This window comes from Spermophilus citellus, assembly GCF_964194105.1.
Source record: "Spermophilus citellus genome assembly, chromosome: 14".
In the NCBI taxonomy this organism is placed as follows: Eukaryota; Metazoa; Chordata; class Mammalia; order Rodentia; family Sciuridae; genus Spermophilus; species Spermophilus citellus.
In genome coordinates, this window is record NC_138194.1 from 51,889,002 (window position 1) to 51,910,159 (window position 21,158).

At 40.5% G+C, this 21,158-nt stretch overlaps 1 protein-coding gene across 1 annotated transcript in view; it reads right to left on the bottom strand.

Annotated features, from left to right (window-relative positions):
• The window catches only part of ZNF704 (zinc finger protein 704), a 214,029-nt gene that overhangs the window by 32,522 nt on the left and 160,349 nt on the right, over positions 1-21,158 (bottom strand). The window contains exons 3-5 of the mRNA XM_081266841.1: positions 18,231-18,334; positions 13,469-13,701; positions 23-123 (exon numbers count right to left, since the gene is read on the bottom strand). Coding sequence (XP_081122967.1) covers positions 23-123; positions 13,469-13,701; positions 18,231-18,334 — 438 coding nt within the window. The remainder of the gene's footprint in view (positions 1-22; positions 124-13,468; positions 13,702-18,230; positions 18,335-21,158) is intronic.

The following is a 21,158-nucleotide window of genomic DNA, read 5'->3' on the forward strand; positions in this document are numbered from 1 at the left end:
TGTGAAGGGAGGGCTGCCTTACCCGAGATGAATGGTCCGGATGTGTTTTTGGATGCCTGCCGCAGTGCTCAGCACCTTGCCACAGTTCTTCCAGAGGCATTTGAACATCACCTTCATTGAGTTCTAGGAAGGGCAGAGAAAACTAACATTAAAATGAAAACTCACTCACTGATGTTCACTTTCTATCATCTAACACTCCCCCCACTTCTTTAGAAAGCTAACAATTCTTGACTGTACCTCAGCAGTAACCATTGTAGGACCTTCCTGGGCTGGTGAGGATCTTGGTGACCTCAGACATTTACCCAAATTCTTCATGAAAACCGAATCCTGCTCTAGTATTTCAGATCATATTCACATAGGTGGTCACAGTGGCATTAAGCTGCAATAACAGTGGCTCACATACTGGTGTAGGTGCCAAGAGCTGTTCTAAGTGTTGATATCAGCAAAATGGAGATGCTAAAATTAATCTGTTCTACAGATGCATATAGAGCTTTAGTAAAAGTGCCCAGTCAATGATCTAGGTAATGGCAAAGCTGGACTATGAATCCAGAAAGTCTGACTCTACAGTCCATCCTACCCATCAGTATGAAATTCCATGTTCTTCAATGAGAGTCTTAGTGTTTTTCCAAAAAAATAATGCAGCACAGTGATTAAGGACACCATTTTAGATTTCTCAAGTCCACAGTGTTCTTATTTATAAGAAATAAATAACAATAATACTTATCTCAAGGTTATTATGAGAATTACATGAGGTCATGGAAACCAATCAGCAGAATACCAACAGGAGTAATCATTAATGAACAGCAGCTATTCTAGTATTATGGTATGCCTCCTGGAATGAATTTGATAGGGAATGAATTTCTCCAGGGAGCCTCTTCTCATTTGGATGCTATCTGTTTGCATACTGTTCCCATGGACAAGGTGAGAGTCATTTTCATATGCTCACCAAGTCCCAGTATGTTTTCTTCCCAGCCACATAGCCAGACCTCATTTCCCATCCTCCCTTGTAGCCAAGAGGGATCTTGTGACTGAACTATGTTGATGCAATGTGGAAAGGGTGACACATTCCTTCTAAGCCTCAAACCTAAAGTAATTCCCAGTATCACCTCCCAACCTATTCCACTGACCAGATGCAGAAGACACACAAGGACTTTGGGGAAAGCAGAATCATTGATCAGGAGTTCTTCATCTTCTGCCTACCATGAACTAGTTGTCTGGTGCAACTATGGACTTCTTCTCAGAATAATCTTTTTAACATTTAAAAATAAAATACATAGAATTAAAAAGAAAAGCAAGTATATTGTTATACAGTTATAAAAATATTTAAAATATTTTGTGATAATATATGCACTCTCTAATTCACTGATTAAATAACAAGATCTTGAAGTAGGTCTAATAATAGCTATGATTTCAGAGTAGTGTTAAGCATAAACAGTATTTCACATATCTATTAAAATTATAATGTGATATGGAATATCTGATTTCTATTGGCATTAAAGTCACAGGTGGCGCTAATATTATGGCTTGATGCCTTCAATCACAACCGCAGAACTGCAGGAAATGTTAAATTGTGTTTACAGGAAAAAGAAGGATATGCTTTCCTCCTTATCCAAGTCCTAGACCCTGCCCACAAATTCTACACACCCTGTGAGCACCTGTGACTTCAGGTTAAGAGCCCCTGCACTATGAGGAAGGAGCATGGGTCCCTGGAGGGCTGTGTGGGGGCAGAGACACCTCACCTCCCTTACTACCCCTACTGATCTGATTGGATTTAGGCATGAAAAATAAACAAATCCTTATTGTGTTGAGGTGCTGAGGTTTGGAAATGGGTTATCCTAACAGTAAGCCTCCCTTGACCAACAAACAGCAGTGGTGACCCCTTCCCTGAACTGAAAGATGTAGCTTAGCTTCCGTCTACTAGAACTTCTGCCATCACATCCTTGTGGTTCCCATCATCGTACCCCTGGTTCAACCAGGTAACCATTCACGTGTTCAGAAGATGGCTCATCTGGCTGCTATTGATGGGATCAGCATCCAGGTGTCTATGACAAGCACCCCCACTGGTGACTTCCTCTAGGTTTCTGAACTGAAGAAGCCCTTAGAAACTTCCAGAATTAATGAGGGCCAGTCTAGAGAAGGGCTGCTTTTAGCATGGCGAGCAGAGGACAGAGTGTAGCAGCATGTTGCTGCAGTCTGAGCAGATTCTTGGCCATGGAAGAAGCCCACCAGTTTCTGTGGGTTTCATGAGCTCATGGGTCTAATGTATACCAGAGGCTCTGCAAGGCAAGTAGCATTCAAGGGGCTGACCTCCCTTTTCACTGTGCAGCCCCTCGGTGCTCAGTGATGTTCCTTCTGCAATGTACAGTGCTGAGCTGAAGAAGCCGGAGCTGTTAGAGGGATGTAAAGAGGCCAAGAGCAAAGGCATAAGTCAGAAGCCCTTATGGGATCCTCTTGAGTCCTGTTGTTCATTCTAAGCAGACAGTTTGTAATTTTCTGCTTCCCTGATTTCCTTGGGTCATGACTCTAAATACATGGCATGTAAGCTGAGTCAAAAGGGGAATTTGGAATCCTAGTGACTAGGGAAGCTGAGGAATGAGGATCACAAATTTCAGGACAGCCTGAGCAATTTTGGTAAGGCCTTAAACAACTTAGTGAGACCCTGTCTCAATAAATAGGGTTGGAGATATGGCTCGGCAGTTAAGAGGCCCTGGGTTCATTTCCCAGTTAAAAAAAAAAAAAAGTGGGGGTGGGGAGAACTTAAATCTTACCCAACCTCAAAGTCCACAAAAGGATTTCTTTTTGGAATTTTTTTCTTCAAAGCATTATTTTATTTATAGTACATAACTTAACAATATAATGAACAAGTGCATTTTGCCCATTTTTCAAGTGATAAAGCTATACTATAGAAAATATCTTCCATTTAAGGGAATTAAAGACTCAAATCAAAATTACAGTACCTGATTGTCCAAATTCAAAGTCATAATAGATTAAAATGCTTTTTAATTTATTTCTAACCTTTTTGCTGACCATATTCTTTCATCCATTGAACTAAATATCTGTTTTGCAAGGAATATTCCAGGTGATGGGATAGAGAACAGAAAAAAAGAAGAGGTTGATTTTCAGGAAATGAAATTGTAGTGGTAAAGCAATGTATTATAATATTTGATAACTGTTTCAGATGCAGCCCAAGGCCTCTACCAGGTGACTTTTGAGCTGTCACTGCACAGCTGGAGAAGAATCAGCCAAGCTAAGAGCTAGACTTTTCCAAGTCTTGAAGACAGGAAACAGATTGACAATAATGGGTGGGGAGAAAGAAGGATGGTGTTCAGAGGGAAGTGCAGGAGGGAGCAGTCTGATAAGGTGCAGAGGTAGGTATGCCAGATCTTAGAGGGCTTCGTAGGTGAGAGTAAGAAATTTTGATTTTATTCTGAAAGAAGAGTTATTGAAGGAGGAGAGTAACACTGCATTGCTTCTGTTTCAAAAAAGTTAGTCTGTTTTGGGGGAGAGAGCAAATAAGGGCACCAAGTGAACACGCCCATAATATATTTTGGATTGAATATGAGGACTGATCAAAGGGATGGTGTTATAGATGACTCCAATGTTTTAGGTTTGAACAACTGGACGGATGGTGTTCTGGTTATATTAAAATTGACATTCCTATTATATATATCAAAAGGTAGCAGCAACTAGGCGCTCAGGAAAGTCAGGGCTAGAGATATGAATTTAGAATCAGGAGCTGAAGGAACATTTTACAACCTGGGTCCGGAGGAGATCATCTAGGCAAATGCAGCTAGAATGATCAGAGCACTCTAGACACTGCTGCCTGTGCTGTTCCAGGTTGGAGAACGAAAAGCAGCAGTCAGAGGGAGGAGGGACCAGGATGGTGTTAAAAGGATAAACAGAAGAAAGTGGTTCAGGAAGGAAGATGTGACCAACATTGTTGAAGAAAGACTGAGGAGTGTCCCTTGGATTCGGCATATGGGGCTACTGGTGGCCCAGACTGTAGCAGGTTTTGCAGAGGAGTGGGGATGGAGGTCAGACTGGGATAGACTGGAAAGTGATATTTGAGCAATGAAGAGAGTAGATGCCAATTTTTCCCAGAAATTCTGCTGACCTATGAGCAGTCAAGGGGGGAGTTGGAAGATGGATACTGCAGTGAGTTCTTATGTAAATAGGAATGATTGGCAAACACAAGGAGAAATCGATAGTGCAGTAGAGATAATGGTTGAATTTTGCAGAAGATGAAAAAGGCGCCCATGACTGCCTTGGATGAGACGGGACATTCTCCGCAGGAAAAGGACGATTTAGATGTAGCTAGTTTGCCAATTTGGTGCAAGGGGGATAAAAAGCATTCCTTAATGAATGCTTCTGATTTTTCAGTGAGGTAGGAAGTAAGTTCAAAGCTCAGTGTAGAGTGAGGCTGTCTGGGAGGCTTGAGGAGTCCAGAGAAAGTGACATAATTATTGAGAGAGTGGGGTAAAATGGGAAAGACACATTATTTGCACATTCATGGTAGTAAAACAAGATTCTAAAAAATTACAAGATTTAGGCAGTGCCATTTGATCGTTTTTACCAATGAGTCAGATTGACAAAGTCTTGTATAATTAATGGTATTACACAAGATAAAGCCAAATTCCTTCTATACTGTAGGAATTATTTTAAGGTCTCCAATGGGGATTGTTTTAGGAAATTATTATCACAGTGGTAGTTTTGTGCCAAAACAAGCATTATAAGTTGCTTGTTCCTTGCCTGCACTAATAGTGAAGCATTTATAGTTTAAACTGATAAGGAGTAAAGCTTCATCCTGGTTACAGAAAAATCAATGTCATTGGTACAGTTCCTTTCCTTAGTTTTCATTCATTAGTTCAAGTCGAGGTATCAGAACCCAACATACCAGGAAGCTGACCCATAATGTCCTCTCCCCAATCAACAAAGTGCTGACATATCTTGCAACTTCTTCTCTATGTCCCCTGGAATTAGGATAAATACTATCTGCAATTATTTATTCCCTCCTCAGTTGCACGTTACTTCTTTAGGTTCCCTGCTTAAGGCTCCAAAGATGGGTGAGCTAAAGAGAATTAAGTAATGGATATAAAGAATCCTGATAAGCTTTGCCTTCTCTTTTGTCTTTTGCTGAGTTTGAAAGAGGCAGGTTGTGGATGTACCAGGTAGATATTGGAGATACTGTACCAGGGAAGTACTAGAGATATGGGTTAAGCATGGGAAGCTCTTTTGGAGTAGGAACCCCAATTTACTGCCCAACAGTCTTATCTCAGTGCTTAATACAACATCTGATTCAATAGGCATTTGCTGTGTGCAATCTTGAGAAAGCTGTGTTTTAGGGCCTGCAGAGATGAGCCACATCTGTGACATCTTAATATGCTTAAATATTTTGTGAAATTCACCTTGTAAATGATCTGCATTCAAACATGTTTGCCAAAAAGGTTACTATTCTGTAGAATTTGAGATTTCCTAGCACAGTTAAGACTTTTTCCCTTTTTTTTTTTTTTTAGCTGTAATTGAACAGGGGAGGCCCATGTTGATTCCCTGCCTAGTGAGGGCTGAATTACAGATGTTTTTCTCTTTATTCTATGTAGTACGTTTCTTTTCCAACCTTACATACCCTGCACCAGTAACTATATAAAGAAAGTGCAGATCTACCAGAAGAGAATGGGGAATTTGCTACAGGAAAAAAATATGGTCTAATTTATGACTTGGGTCATTAACATAGCAATTGGAAGGCCTTTGTGCTGCATTGCAGTCTATAGGGATAGCTAGAGGAAGTTTCTGTGGATCTGCAGACAGTTGCAAATGAGGACTTAGAAACATAATTAGAGATAGTGGGAAGACTAAACTGTTTGGGGGAGGAAGCTCTCCTCAATCCACAGAGAGGCAGCTGTCTTTCTCCTTTCCTCCTTCTTTTTGAACAGCCCATCTCACATTTACTATCCCATTGTATCTGAACCTGTCAGAGTTCTGTGCCCATCACTTCCTCATGCATAGATACCTGTCATCTCTAAATCTGGAATGGCCTATAACTTTGACCCAATTCAACTTTTAGGGATCTATCCTAAGAATAATTCAAAATGACTACAAAGATACATGTATCAAGATTCATCATATTTATTATTAGACTTGAGAAAAATTAGAAAGAACCTTAAAGGTGCCAATGTGGGGTGATTACATTGATGCTGTACAACTGAGTTTTAAGTGGTCTTAAAAGTGAAGTTGTGTGCTGGGGCTGTAGCTCAGTGGCAGAGCACTTGCCCTGCACATGTGAGGCACTGGGTTCGATCCTCAGCACTACATTAAAAAAAAAAAAAAAAAAAAAAAAAAACAAGACATGCTGTCCATCTATAACTACAAAAAATTGCTTAATTATTTAAAAAAGGATGTTTGTCTTTTTTTTTTCTTTCCTTTTTTTTTTTTTTGCAATGCTGGGGACCAAACCCAGGGCCTTGTGCATGCAAGACAAGTGGTCTACCATGGAGCCACATTCCCAGCTCCCAAGGTCATTCTTGCATCAAAGATGAGGCCCCTTAAATGGCAGTTTAGGACTTTTCAAAGTTCTCTCACTACATCCACTTGAAACCAATACTTTGTCTACAGACAGACTACTAGCTGTTATACTAAAGGAAAGCAAGCCACGGGAGGAGGAGAGCATGAAAAAATAGCTAAATAAACAACATCCAGTTTGCTGCACCAGTCCAAGCTCCCCCAAGAAAGCCAAACCAAGCAAAGCTGCTGGCAGAGTCACAGAAGCCAAGTATGAACAGCCCATCTGTGTTCCAATCCTGGCTTCTCCTCAAGGCTCTAACAGATGTTCACAGAGCTGGAATGTCCGCAAACGCATGGAACAACAGCTGAAAATTCACCCTTAATGGAAAGCACTTCTGCGGAACGCTAGAGCCAATGCCAGCCGACTTTGGGTCTAACAGAACAGTCCTCATCACATCAAGCAGCTGAGAGGATTGAGGAAGGGTGGAGGGAGGGCACCACTGATTGGAACTTCCACACATCTATCTCATTTAACATTTACAACAGCCTCATGAGGAGGTGACTCTCCAGGCAATCACAGCAGACTTACGGAATCTCACATAAGCCTGATATGAGATGCACAGAAGCATCCAGACAAGCTCTTTAAGGACACCTGAGTTGGGAGCTGTGGGCTCCAACGATTGTACAGAACTTTCTAGGCATTCTTTAGCTTTGAGCAGCTTCCAGGCCATCTCTGAGACCAACTGCTTTGGGCTATAAGCTGGTCTCCCTGACCTCTCTGCTTACCCTTCCATTGGTGAGCCTGAATCCAGTTTTTAATCTGGTTCATACTTGGGATATATGGAGTAGCTTCTGTTTTCCTGACAAAATCTAGACTGATACACAGGACTACAGGCTGACCATTGATGGTCACCTTCAATTCCAGGAGTAGAATCATGGCTTGATTTTTTGAAGTATTCTGTGGCATGCTATGGAAAAAGTCCAATGAAGGGTATATTCCAGAAGGCACATTACCACCTAGGCAGCCTGGGGTCAGTATCACATTGCCTTTTCTTAGGCGAATAAGATCTTTCAGTATGTATTTTTAATATAGCTGACTGTGGGTACATGCTGGAGTGCATGCTGCTATGGATAAGTTTCTCCAGAGTAGATCAGTATCCCTGAGAGATGGAGAGGGTCTAATTACTCTGTGCTGTATTGTACATGCTTCCTCAGCCTGTCTCATAGGAATTCACACCTCTTGGCAGAAGCTTTGATGGCTCTTTCGGGGTTAAGAGGTCTACTCAGACCCTCAGCCTTATGCATGTCACCTTACCTTTGTGGGATTCCCTCCACCCCCTTTATTTGTAAAATGAGAGGACTAAATGAGATGAGTAGTTTTTTTAAAATTTAGTTTTGGGTTTTCAAGGTGTGTGAGGTTAGTGCCAAGTAATGAGTGATTTCAAATGCATGACAAGTATAGATTAGACATCTCCCACCTATATGCACTGGCTTAATGCTGTGGTGATGAGTAAATACAACAAAAAAGATTTTCATAAATGGAATAATGCAGAATATATTCTTTCATGTCTGAATATTTTTAAGATTCATTGTTTTGTGTACTGGTAGTTCTTTCCCTTTTATTGTAGTGTAGTATTCTTCTGTGTGAATATACCACAACTTGCTTATTCATTTATCTGTTGATGGACATTTGGGTTGTTTACAGTTTGTGGTTATAATGAATAAAGCTGCTATAAACATTTGTCTACAAGTCTTTCCGTGAGCATGTGTTTTCTTATCTCTTAGGTAAATACATACTCAAGAGTAGAACTGCTGCGTCATATGGTAAGTATATATTTAACTTTGTAAGAAACTGCCAAACTCTTTTTTTATAGAGTAGTTATACATTTTATATTACCACCAACAATGAAGGAGAGCTCCTGTTGACAACACTTGTTATTTTGTACCCCCAATATACATGCTGTTATGATCCCATGGACTCTACGTTCTACATAGGCATCATTAATCCCCAGCGATGCAAGTCAGATTAATAGTGGCTGGGGTGGGGGTGGGGGTGCCTATGACCGCTGAGTGGTAAAAGTGGTGCTTGCCTTGAGTGAAGTGATTATTCAGGTGGAGACACTGGTAAAACTCACTGAAATGTATGCTAAAAATAGATCCTTTTTATTCTATAGAAATTATACCTTAGTAAGAATGATTTAAAATGATTTCTGTAATAACAAATGGATTTGTGAATTAATAGAAATCCCCAGTCATTCCATATATTCTCAATCAATGGATTCTAGAAATGCAACTCATCTTTGGGTTCACCTGTACATGTCTAGATAAGATGCAGTGGTCCTCTAATGTAGAAAGGTTGAGGCTGGGTTAGATGATACTGGAAGTCCTTGGAACTCCATTGCTGGGGTCTTAAATACCACATGGCTGGTCACTAAAGGCCTACACCTCACTCTTCTTTTCCCTTGGTCCTCTCATGAGCCCATCAATTAGCTGCCCTGGCTGACAATGCTGTGTCAGCTCAGTGAAATTGCACGGTTGACCCCAAGCTGCTCTTGGGAGCCCCGCGCTCCCAGCAGTTGCCAGCAGTTGGAACAGTGGGTCTATTTCTGGAGCAGCACTTCTTGAGAGAGGCACTCTCTGCTCAAAATTAACGGGTTAGGAATTAACTCAGTGGAGAAACTGGCAACACGCTTATTTGCGAGGGTTTTATCAGTTTGTTTTCTTTTTTTGGAGCAATCATTCACAATTTAAAGTGATTCATTGCTTTTTGGTTCTGAAAGATTGAAAATGCAGAGTGTAGCAAATGTTGAATCCCCACCCCCCCATGTACTGCTGTACAGCTGTTATTGAAGCACCTTATGTTAACTCAGCGTTTTCTGCTCTGACTTGAAATTCTCCTCAATACATAGGTAAAACTGTTCATGGTCAAGATATCTGAAATAAGTGAAAATGAGGAAGGCTGAATCCCGAGTCAGGTTTTGTATTACACTCTAATTTCTGCCATTGTCATTGCTATCCTCACTCAGCTTGAGGGGTCTTCCCAGTCAGTTGTCAAGTGGATAAAAAGGTGAGCACAGATTAGTGGCTAACATTTATTGATCTACACATCTCTCATAAAATCCTCATAAGAGCCCACAGACATGGTACTACTGTTATCCATATTTTATAGATGAGGAAATTGGGGCTGAGAGAGGCAAAGTGATTTGCTTAAGGTCACAGAAATACTGGAGTTGTCATGCCACTTTCAGAAGGCACAGAATCCAGGACCTGATAGAATAAGGAGTCAGGTATGGAAAGGAGCACATAAATAACTATCAGCACTTTGGGTTTTCTATGGGTCTTTCAGAATTGAAGGTCAACTCTTAGCTTTCCATAGAATTTGTTTTCGAGGTAATCAGTAGCCGTATTTAGGGTTACTGCATCACCCTGTGGTCATGACAGGAATTGCAACTCCCCAAAGTCTCAGAGTCCTGGCTCTCAGGGCCCCATCTGAAATCACAAAGGAAAAATTCTGCTAGAACTGGCCAGGAAAAAGTTGGCTGACTCACCTACAGAGCCAGGAGAACAGACTTTCCCTTCACACATTCTCGCCTCCCTTGGCTGCAGGTCCTCTTAAGAGAAACGGATGCTTCAGGAGGAAGTAAATTCCCCAGAAGGTAGCCTGAGTTCCTTTCTCTGAACCTTCTGCACCCTGCTCCTACCTTGCCATGTAGCTTTGTTTGATTATTTCCCCTCCATGTTGTTTTCCTCTGTGGGCAGAGGGAAATGTTGATCCTTCAAATTAATCTGCCTGCAGAGTTTCCTCTTTGTTCTTTCAGCTAAGCTGATCTTGCTATACAAACTTGGACAATTCAGGTAACATCAAGGAGCCTCCTCTGTAAAATGGGATAAGGGTGTACCAAAGATTTTTGGTGTGATAAAATGAAATGCTACATTTAAAAGTATTTGGTAAACTGTAACCAAAAATAAACATGTAACAAAACATGAAATGTGATTATTAGAAAATGTATCTCTTAGTCATAGTAAAAGGCAATGCCTTATCTGCGCTGTGCACTGAGTATTCTTAATTCATTTACATAAAGTGGAACACAGATCTCCAGAAGAGGCAGTGAGTGTATGCTCTGGGGAGAGATGGGAGGAGGGATTAGGCAGCTTCCATAATCACAAGTCATACTCAGACATAGGGAATTCCTCCTGCTTTGTTAAAAGTCCTACAAGGTCTGTTAAAATGTTGCCTCATCCCAGAATTATACTCACATTTGACCTTTGTGAATGTCTCCAGAGAGGTGTGATTAATACCTGTTCATCTGTTTTACAGATGAAGAGGCTGATGATCAGAGAGGGAAGGAGATTTTCTTAGGTTCTTAGGGTAGTGAAGTTCAGTTTAGAAAATGGAATTTTTTGCTTTCTGATGAGGGCATGTTAATTTATCATATATCATATTACTTCTTTGTAACACAGAACATGCAGCTTCTCAACTTTTTTTTTTTTTTGACAATAAGCCACAGTAAGAAACACATTTTGCAGTCTACACTCACACACAAATATAGGACTGAAATGAAAACATCCTGACCTTTATACATAGTACATTCTAGTTTGTCCTGCTAATTAAAGAGTACTTATTCACAACTCATCAAATCAATTCACAACCTACTAGGGAATTAAGACTTGCAATTTGGAAGAACCTGATCTAGAAAGTTCTCAATTTCCACAGGATATATGATTGTTACAACTGATCATGATTTCAAATGAATATTATGAATCTGAGTAAATACACAGGAATATAAATTGATCTCAGAGAGTTCCACCAGCTAGGACATGTTGTCTAGTTCAAGCAAATTAATATGCTTAACTCTTAGAAAATGTAATTTTAAATGCTTTGAAATAACTGTATTAGTTTTTTTGTTCTACCACATCGTTAAGACAGTATTGATCATGTACCATTATTATGGCCTCTGGACACTTCACTTCCTACCCACTTAACTTTCAACTCTTGAAGGAAGGAGCTAAACCTTATTCTCAGGACATGAAGCATTTTGCCTGATGGGTACCCCATAAAAGTTGGTTCACTAAATCAATTTTTAAAAAACCAATGGTACCACATTCCTGCTATTTTCACTATTAAAAGTAATTTTAAGGGCTAGGGTTGTAGCTCAGTGGTTGAGCGCTTGCCTTGTATGCATGAGGCACTGGATTCTATCCTCAGCTCCACATTAAAAAAAAAATAAAGATATTGGAAAAAAAGTAATTTTAAGTCCAAAAGACCAAGACAACAACTTGATCTATGTAAAATCCTAGAATTAAAAATCAGATCAATTCCTATCGAATTGAGGGAGAAGTCATAAAGAAGGAAGGATAAACATGGTTCTCACTTTTTTCATTCAGACCTCCTTACAGAGGAGGCCTGTGCCCTTCAACTAAATGTCATCTTGTACTGAAGCTACTTTTCTTTTCCTTTGGGGACTTGACTATTCCCTAATTTAGCCAAAACTTGCAGACCTTCAATACAAGTGACCAAATGCAACCAAAATGCAATGCAAGAGTATAAACAAGTGTGGCTCAGTGGATACCTTAGAAACTAAGTTTATGACAGCTCTCAGCAATAGACTTTGAAAGCACTGGTGGTTCTCTGTGCTGTGAATCCTTGCACTGATGAGAGTCAGGACTACACTCTCAGATACCTCCAGAGAGAAACCTGGGCAGCCCAAACAGTAGACAAAACTTCAGGTCCCAGCTACTGTCCTGCCAGGAGGTACCCTTGGATGCAAGTGCCAGTGTTCTCTCTGACAGGTCAATGAGAGCCAGTATCCCCAGGGCCCACAGGATGCCAGAATGACTCCACTGCTACATGATAAACTAGGGTGTAATGACAACTCTTTAGGCCTTTGCCTCTGGGAACGACAGAAGGCTACACTGATGTCCTCTTATCTGAACCAAGAAAGCTGGCCCTTATTGGCCCTTTTACACAGCCAGAGACAGTTCCTGTACCACCTCCACTGCCACACATGCTGAGCAAGGCTGAGAGATGCCAGAGGGAAGGGGTTGGACCAGTGCCATCTCTTGTTTGCCTTTTGGAAATGAATCAGAGAGGAAAAAAAGGTATGCATTGTACTCCTTAAGGTTTTGCCCTGGATTTTTGTGGATAGTCATTAATAATGACACTACTGATACAAATTTAAAAACAAATATATAAAACCAGCTTCTTATTGACATGATAACTTAATATGATGTCAAAATGTTTTCCACATTTAGCTGTATTCTGTTATTCCATGAAATAGAAATGCTTCTGAAAAAAAAAACTGTGAGCAAAATTAATAATTTAAATGTAGCTGAAGAGAATGAAAAGAATATGAGCTTTATGTTCAGAAAGATCTGGGTTTGATTGGGGGCTTTGGCCCATTCCAACAGGGGCAGATAAATGTATGAAGTCCCTGATGCCCAAGTTCCATAGGCTTACCATACAGGACTGCAGCGAGGACTAAATAAAAATGTAACCAATTAACTTATTTTATTGATTAATTAGATCTCCTTTTAAATTTTTGTTTAGTGGTCATTTTCAGTAAGTTAAATGTGCCTATGTTTTATGTCAGCTTTCACGTATATTTCACATCTGGTTGTACAAAAATGAGATACAAAGTATTCTTCCTAACAATCCTTCAGGGATGATTGAAGCAGGGAAGAGAAAAAGATATTAACAATTTTTTTTTCTACAATGTGAAAAAAAATTATTCTCACGAAGAGAGTGAACTAATTAACAAATGACGTTTAAGTCCGTTTCAAATACCGGTAAGACCTAGAAGATGGGGCATGTAACATATTGATATTTCAGGTATTTTTGTCTTTAACTGAGACAAGTTTACTTAGAAACTTCTAAGTCCATTAAAGGGGAAGGCAGTCTGCTTGAGGTTATGGAAGCAAGGCGAGATTAGCACCCTGACCATGCTCAGTGTCCCTTCGGCGGCACACCCACCTTTCTTTTCCTGGGAATGGGCTCATCAAAGAGCAGGTTGCTGGCCTCCGCCTCGTCAATGCCATCGTCTGGCTGCGTGGGGCTGCGGAAGGGCTTGAAGCTGTCGGCGGACAGCGGCGGTGACGGTGTGGACGGGTTGGACTGGTCGCTGGGGGCGCTCCAGCTCCAGTAGCCGCTGCTGCTGGTACTGGAGGGCACGCACCCGCTCTCTTTCCAGGATCCGCTGAGGCCCTCTGCAGGCACACAAACGCACGTCAGTGGGGCTGCTCTGCGGGGGCCAGGTGCTGTTAGCCATCCCGCTCAGTAATTTACAACAGGTGGGTATGTAAGTTTTTATCCTATTTGTATATCCTCCCTCCCCCAGTCACATTATAGTTTATAAACATATAGTTATTTTAATCATGTGATGAAATAGGTTCTTCTGAGTTCTCTGATGGGCAGCACTAGTTCCTTGGGATTGTGTGAAAAAAAAGAGACTTTCTTGTTCATGAAGTTTGGGGAGCTCTGGATTTATTTGACTGCAGTATATCTGGGAGGGATATTATTTACAGAATTCTCCCAAATTATTTGGTCACACAGTCCACCACCCCCACCCCATCCCAATTTTTTTAAGAAGGAAGGACTCATTAAATTGTTGATTTTAGGAATACATTATAGGAAGTCAGTTTATGATTTAAGACTCTAAAAGAAATAATTATTTTTTGGTAGTCACCTGAAGCCATTTCTCAAGCTGTCAAATAATAGTGCCTTACATTCTATGTGTGTTTTACGTCTTACAAAGTGCACTGGCATCCTAGGTGTTGTGGCACTTGCCTGTAATCCCAGCAACTTGGGAGGCTGAGTCAGGAGGATTACATGTTCCCAGCCAACCTTAGCAATTTAGAGAGATCCTGTCTTAGAATAAAAAATAAAAAGGACTGGGAGTGTAGTTCAGTAGTAAAGCCCCACTGGGTTCAATCACCAGTACCAATCAATCACCACCAAAGCTCACTGGCAAAGGCTCAGGCACTGTTGCATCTGCCTCTCAGAGGAAAGGTTTTCCCAATCTTACAAAGGAGGACTTGAGGCAGCAGGAATTTAAGATGACTTGCCACTTGACTAGTAAGTGTGATCCTGGTGGGTCTGGGGTCCAAGCCCTAGTCACTGATTTAATGAGTGCATGTGAATCCTATGCATGTCCTATATTTTCTCTGGCAAACTGGGATCAGGTAAGAATTGGCAATAATTAAGTGATAAGATTGGTGTTTAATTTTACCTTTCCTCTTGTGGTGGAAAACACTATGGGAAGGTTTTGCTAATGGAGAGGGTGTTTTTAATCACCGAAGGTTTGCTTTACTTCTCAAAATGCCCAATCTTAATTAGCATTTGTATGAATTCTACTTTCTTTCTGGATAACTTCTCTTCCATATTTATGTGCATTTTGAATATATTAAAACCATACTATTCTAACTACAAGGAGGGAAAAAAATCCCCAAATGACTCATTAAAAATACTATTAATGTCTGTGTAATTAGTAATGAAGTCAAACTAGCATTCATGGAGAAACTCAACTACCTTATCTAATTATAGATTTCCAGCATATACCTTAACTATGTCAAGCAAAAAGTTTAGTTAAAGGCATGATGTTTTAAAATGAAAATGAAGTGGCCCAGTTCATTATAACAAGGTGCTAAAATCAAATGGTCATTTATAGAGGCTCACACCCTGCCAGCAGAAAAGCCAAATTATCATCTCACTCCCTATATTCTAACAGACCGATAACCTTAGTGGTTATCATCAAGAAAGCTCCATTCAGGATAACAGCACGTCAAGGGGAGCCCATGGACAGCCATAGGTGATGTTGCTTGGTGTGAAAAACCTCACTTGGAAAGCCCAGGTGGCTAATAAACACACCCCGGTATGCACTTGTACAACAGAATCAAGTTCATGGTGCTAGATGTGTAATCACGTTAAGTGTGAGGAATTGAATTTATTTTGAGAACTATTAATATAGTTGTGATTACATTGCTTCACATCATTGCCAAAAGTTAATTTGCTTATCGGTGAGTGATAATTCCTTTAGGAACACTATTAAATCCGAAGGAAAAAATGATACAGAATTGAATTTTTCAGGACAAGTCAGAACTGATTCACTTTTTTCTTACTGGGCAGTTGTCTCCATATCTTATACAAGTGTTTGCCAAGAATGCAGAGAGGCACTGCTGGACTCACCCCCTTTGCAAACCCACCTCTTGATAGAATGATCCTTGCCAGGCAACGAAAGGATCACAACAGTTTCCAAAAATTCACTGATACACAATAACTCTGGAGAACATTTTTTTAATTCCTAAAAATGAATGCTTATTTAGAAATGTGTTTCCTGTTGCAGACTAAATGAGAGATATCAGACAATTTGGGGTTATTAGTTGAGTAGGTATTTTTTTTAAACCATAAACGAACACCGAGTTACTCTATTACTATGCTAACAAAAGTTTGCATTGAAGGATCAAAAGGTTTATTTTAATTCTAACCTTTAAATACAAAGGAGCACTAAAAATATTCTCTATTAAAAAAATCCAATGGTAAAAATAATGATTAATTTAAAATATATCTTTTTTCTCATAAAGGATTCCACCTTTTCCCCTAAAATATGTTGTGGGGGTGCCTCTAGTTTTGCTCTTAGTATAATACTTCTTTTCCAGTACTGAGAGACTGAGAAAGGCAAAATCAGGATTCTTTTTTTGCCAAGAGGCCTCCCAGAGAGAAGTCATTTCACTGAACCAACCGGAGAGGCCAGCCTAATCTCAAGAGAACCTGGCCTCCTCCAGTACCTAAGTAAGGGGAGTCACCCAGGTTACAGTAAATCAAGCTTCTGGGCATTTATTAACTCCAATATTTGAATTCCCAGCATCTTAAAAGTTCTTTCCACTTCTAATGGGGTTGGAATAGATTTGGATGAGGACTGAGTGGATGTCCCACAAATTTATATGAACACCTCAAGTTTACAACCAAACTGTATGTGAACCATAGCTCCATCTCATGATTGACTATGCTGGTTTTTCTGTCACTATTAAATACCATTTGGGGGACTCAGTATGTTACATTTTGGCTAACAGAAATCTGGCTTCCTCCCATGGGTAATTCCCTGTGAATGTTCTTGTCAGAGCTGCCAGTGACATTTTCCTGATGCAGAATGCAGTCCCTTTTATGCTTGACCCTTGGAAACATTGGACATCTCTCCTTGAAACATGCTCTTCCATGAAACTTCACTCTCCTGGTTTTTCTCTACCTCTCTGGTCACTCCTTAGTCTCTTCCTGGGCTGTCTTTCCTCTGCCAGTTTTTACATGATGGCAGCCTCATCATGGGGCTTGCTTCTATACAGTTCTTTCAAGAGAGAACTGTGTGTTAACCGTGTGTTGACTCACCGCTTCAACACATTACCTTCTAATTCTATACCAACAGTGCAGATCTCAGTCCCAAGGCTACACCCAGATCTTCACCAGCTGTTGCCTGTGCAATGATCTTAGGCTGTCCCAGACATGCTTCAAATTAGACCTATCATCTTCAGCAAAACCATCTCTTACCCTAAACGTTCACCAATAAATCCATTTCTCTGCCTTTGTTCCTTATCCCTTGCTGAAGCACACCATCTGCCTGGAAGTCATCCCTGACACATCCTGTCCTTCATCCTCTCTGTTGATTCTCCATTATTTCACTTTTTCAATTGTGTCTCATTCAGTTGCACTGTGAACACCAAGGTTCTGGCCACCTATGTGTATTGTATGGCTTATTATTATTTTTCTGTAATCCTGACCCTATCTTTTTGCTCTCTGAATACTTAGTAGCTCTTACAGTCTCAGTATAAAGTCCCAACTGCTAGCCAGGTAGGCATGACCCATCAGGGTAAAGCTCCTGGTTCATCTATCCAACTCCATTGCCCACTGCCTGTCCTCCTGATTTATCATGCTGTATTTTATGATGCAAAAACTATTATATTATCATTAAGAGAGCAGGATCTGCAATCAGAAAGATAGGGACAGAATTTCAGTTCTGCCATTTACAAGCCAATTAATCCCTATGCACCTCAGTTCACTCATCTGTAAAACAGTGATAACAACATCACATAGAATTGTTGGAGAATTATACAAAATAAAGTAAGCATAGTACCTGACAAACAGTAAATGCTCAATAAATAAATGTTACCATGAATGTGGCTATGATTCATAGTCTGTTTTCCCAAAGAGATTGTGTACTATCTGGAAGTGTGGACACTATTTTCCAATGATGTATTCAAATCATCCAGATGGAACCTGATAAATATAAAATTAATGAGTGGACTAGATAATCCTGTTTGATTCGGGAGTCTGGAATAATGCTTTTAAATAATATTTAGTCTTCACCGAGTCCTTTAATCCAACTACCTCCCCATCAAATAGAAATAATGCTAGGGAAAATAACTTTATTAGGCCAATCTTCATTTACCTGGGAAAAAGGAACCCAAGTACTGCAAAGAAATGTTCTGGAAAACACGGCAGAAAGGTGGTGATGTGCGAGGTGAAGTGTGGAGGCCAGATGTATAAATGTGAGGTGAATGGGTGCAGGACAAGACTCAGTGGGGTTTCGGGGAAGACGTGGAGGAGGCCAATAGCCCTGGGGTCTCTATTTCTTTTGCATTTTTCTCTCCTTCACCGATCAATTGTTCACTTGAGGAAGGAGAATCTTTAAAGAGGGGCCCTGTCATTGGTGGCAAGAACACTTCCTAAGCCCACGCCCTAGGCTTACCATTTGGCCGCACAGGAGGACTTCGAACCAAAGGGCTGGTTGACAAGCTGGTGAGTACCATCGCTGCTGTCACCTTGTCCATGTCCAGTTCCTCTGAAGATTTCCTGTAAGACAGGATGGGGGCACTGTTAACTGTGTCACTTTGCACCTACTGTGGGCTAGGCCACCCCATTTACTTTTTTTTTTATCCCCATGAAAATTATTTTAAGGATGAAGAAGCTGAAGGCGAAGAGGTTAAATGACTCAGTCAAAGTCATACATATGAAGAGAAGGATTCTTTCATTTGTTGTTCATCTCACAACATTTATTGAGAGTGCTGATGGGCTAGGCACAAGTGACAGCTGGTGAACAGGGGACAAGGTTCTTGCCTTCATGGAGCTCATAGGCTGATGGGAAGAAACACAATGACTAGTAGGTAAACCCACCAAAAGGAACAAAATAACATCTGACACTGGCAGGCTGTACAAAGGGAAGACCTGAACATGATTGTGGGTGGGCTGCACTTAAGGTGGTCAGGAAATGCCTCTCTGAGGAGGTGACACATGAGGTGAAGTGTGGAGGCCAGAAGGAGCTGGTCCTGAGGTGATGTGCACACCGAGCAGAAGCATCAGCCCATGTGGAGGTGAGGCAGCAAGAAGGTGCGTGGCAAGTCACAAGAGTGACCCATCAGTGAGAAGGGGAGACTGGTGCAGAGCTGGTCATGCATGTGTGGTCTGGTGGCCGGAGTGGTATTTCAGTTTTATTCTAAGTGGAATGGGAAGTCACTGGAAGAAATTTCAGCAGGCCTAGTGACACAAGATGACTCATATTTGTAAAGTAATACCTGAGCTGCCATATGAAGAATGGACGTTAGGGGAAGCAGAATAGAAAAGGGAGAGCAGTTAGGAAATGATTGCTAGGAGTTTAGATGAGAGAAAGTGGTGATGTGGACCAGGGTAGGGGAAGTAGCAGGAGACCTGGTGGGTCTGGCTGCTGCCCTGGGTAGGGAGATGAGCAAATGAGAGAGACTGGATGGTTTCAGGTGTTGGCTTGAGCATTAGCCATTTACTGAGATGAGACGGGAGGAGAAATGCAATAGGGGTGTTTAAACTTCAGTTTTGTTTCTTTTTTACACTTTGCTAGAGGAAGAATAGGTCACAGGAATAATTACTATGTTGTTAAAGAGAAGAGCCCTTAGTAATCATTCTCTGAGATGGAGAGGTGGCTCTAGTTCATTGATTTTGGTCAGTTAACCCTGAATAAAGTTTCATAAGGTAATGGTCATGGTGGTCAGACTCAGCTTGTTTATGCCGATTTCAATAAGACAGTGAAAACCGAGGGGCAAAAATTTTGTAGTACATTCACATCAAATAAATTATACCACTTCCTGAGAGATGAACATTTTCCAATTAGGGAAGAATTGAAGAAGCACAATCGAGGATTAATAAGCCATATCCGCAAATGAATTCTCACTTCAGCAAATGTGGCTTTCATTCACAGGTGTGCTGTATAATTTATAAAACCAAAGAACTTTTAGAACTTCATACCATTGCATTACAACACAGTAGTGGAGAGAAATTCTTAAAACTGGAGAAAATAAAGTGGTTCCCAAATGGAGAAGCTACTCAATTAATTTCATCAAGTTACAAAAATCATTCCAGGTTGGCTCTCTGATATCCACCTGGATACTAAATTATTCAGCAAAGCCTACTCTTTCAACTCAAGGTACCAAAAAAGATGGAAAGCTTTGAAATTTTCCTTTATAATTCTTCTCAAAGCACCTTATGCTCTTTCTCAGGGAACTGTTGCATGAAAAGACAAATTACTTGTTTCAGATGCTGGCAATTGAATATACTTCTCTAAAGCGAACTTGAGAGTGCACAGTGAAATTCCCTTCACAGAAGTTTGAGAGACAATTTCATACACTTAAGAGGAAGGAAACCCTGCTCATTTATCTGGCATATGATTTAAGATTTTCTAGTAGTTGCAATTTATGACATCCTGCTACTTGTGAGTGCAGGTGATACCAGTTTCCTGCAGCAATGAAATCTCTTGAAATGGTACCAGGGAAAGAATGAAAAGCACCTTCAGGTAATTCTGACTGTTTTGTTGGCTCAGTTTCTCATGCAGTCCTGGTCACAGAGGGAATGAAAAAGCTGGAGACCTTGAAGGAGAAAGGCTCACTAGATGGACTGCTATATAGAGCACTGGGCTTCTCCAGCTCCAGGTTCATAACAGCGTGAAGTACACTGGGCAGGTACTTCCATTGGTAATTCCAAGACTAGGTTATAGGAGAGGCTGACTTCTCTGTCCATCCATCTCTTATTCTCTAACAAAAGGTTTGAGAACCAGGATGTGAGACTCTGGTACAGGGGAAAGACATGATTTTGTAAGGAGACAGTCTCCTTGCTTTCTCCCCTGATTCCTACAGGGACTTGCTGGACAGGCCTGCCTTTTCCCTCTTCTACATTTTGGTTTTAGGGACTTTTTCTTCCCTCCTTCCTCAATTTGCTTTGGATCTTTTCTTGATTTTCTACATATAAGGTAAATATTTTTATTTTAGTGGTCTGATAAAATTTAAAAGCTGCTTTATGTGAATTTTTTAAAATATGAAGATCAGTGGGGGAATGCATCATTATAAAATATGCATTCATTTTGCATTGTCAAAATCTATTATTACATTTAACAATTATTAAGTATTATAAAGCAGATTTTCAATGAAGAATGAAAAGAAGAATAAACATTAGTGTAATCAGAGTGCATCTCTATCTGACGTACCTTTAAGTTTCCCAATGCATTGGTGGCCACTAACAACAACAAAATCAAAGGAATACATGGCTAATGATCCAGATAAACTGTGTTTCTTAGGGAGTATTTTAACCATGCTACATGAAATGCTACCACATGATATGGCCTTCTGCTGAGTTGTATATTTGTTTTTATCTTTGT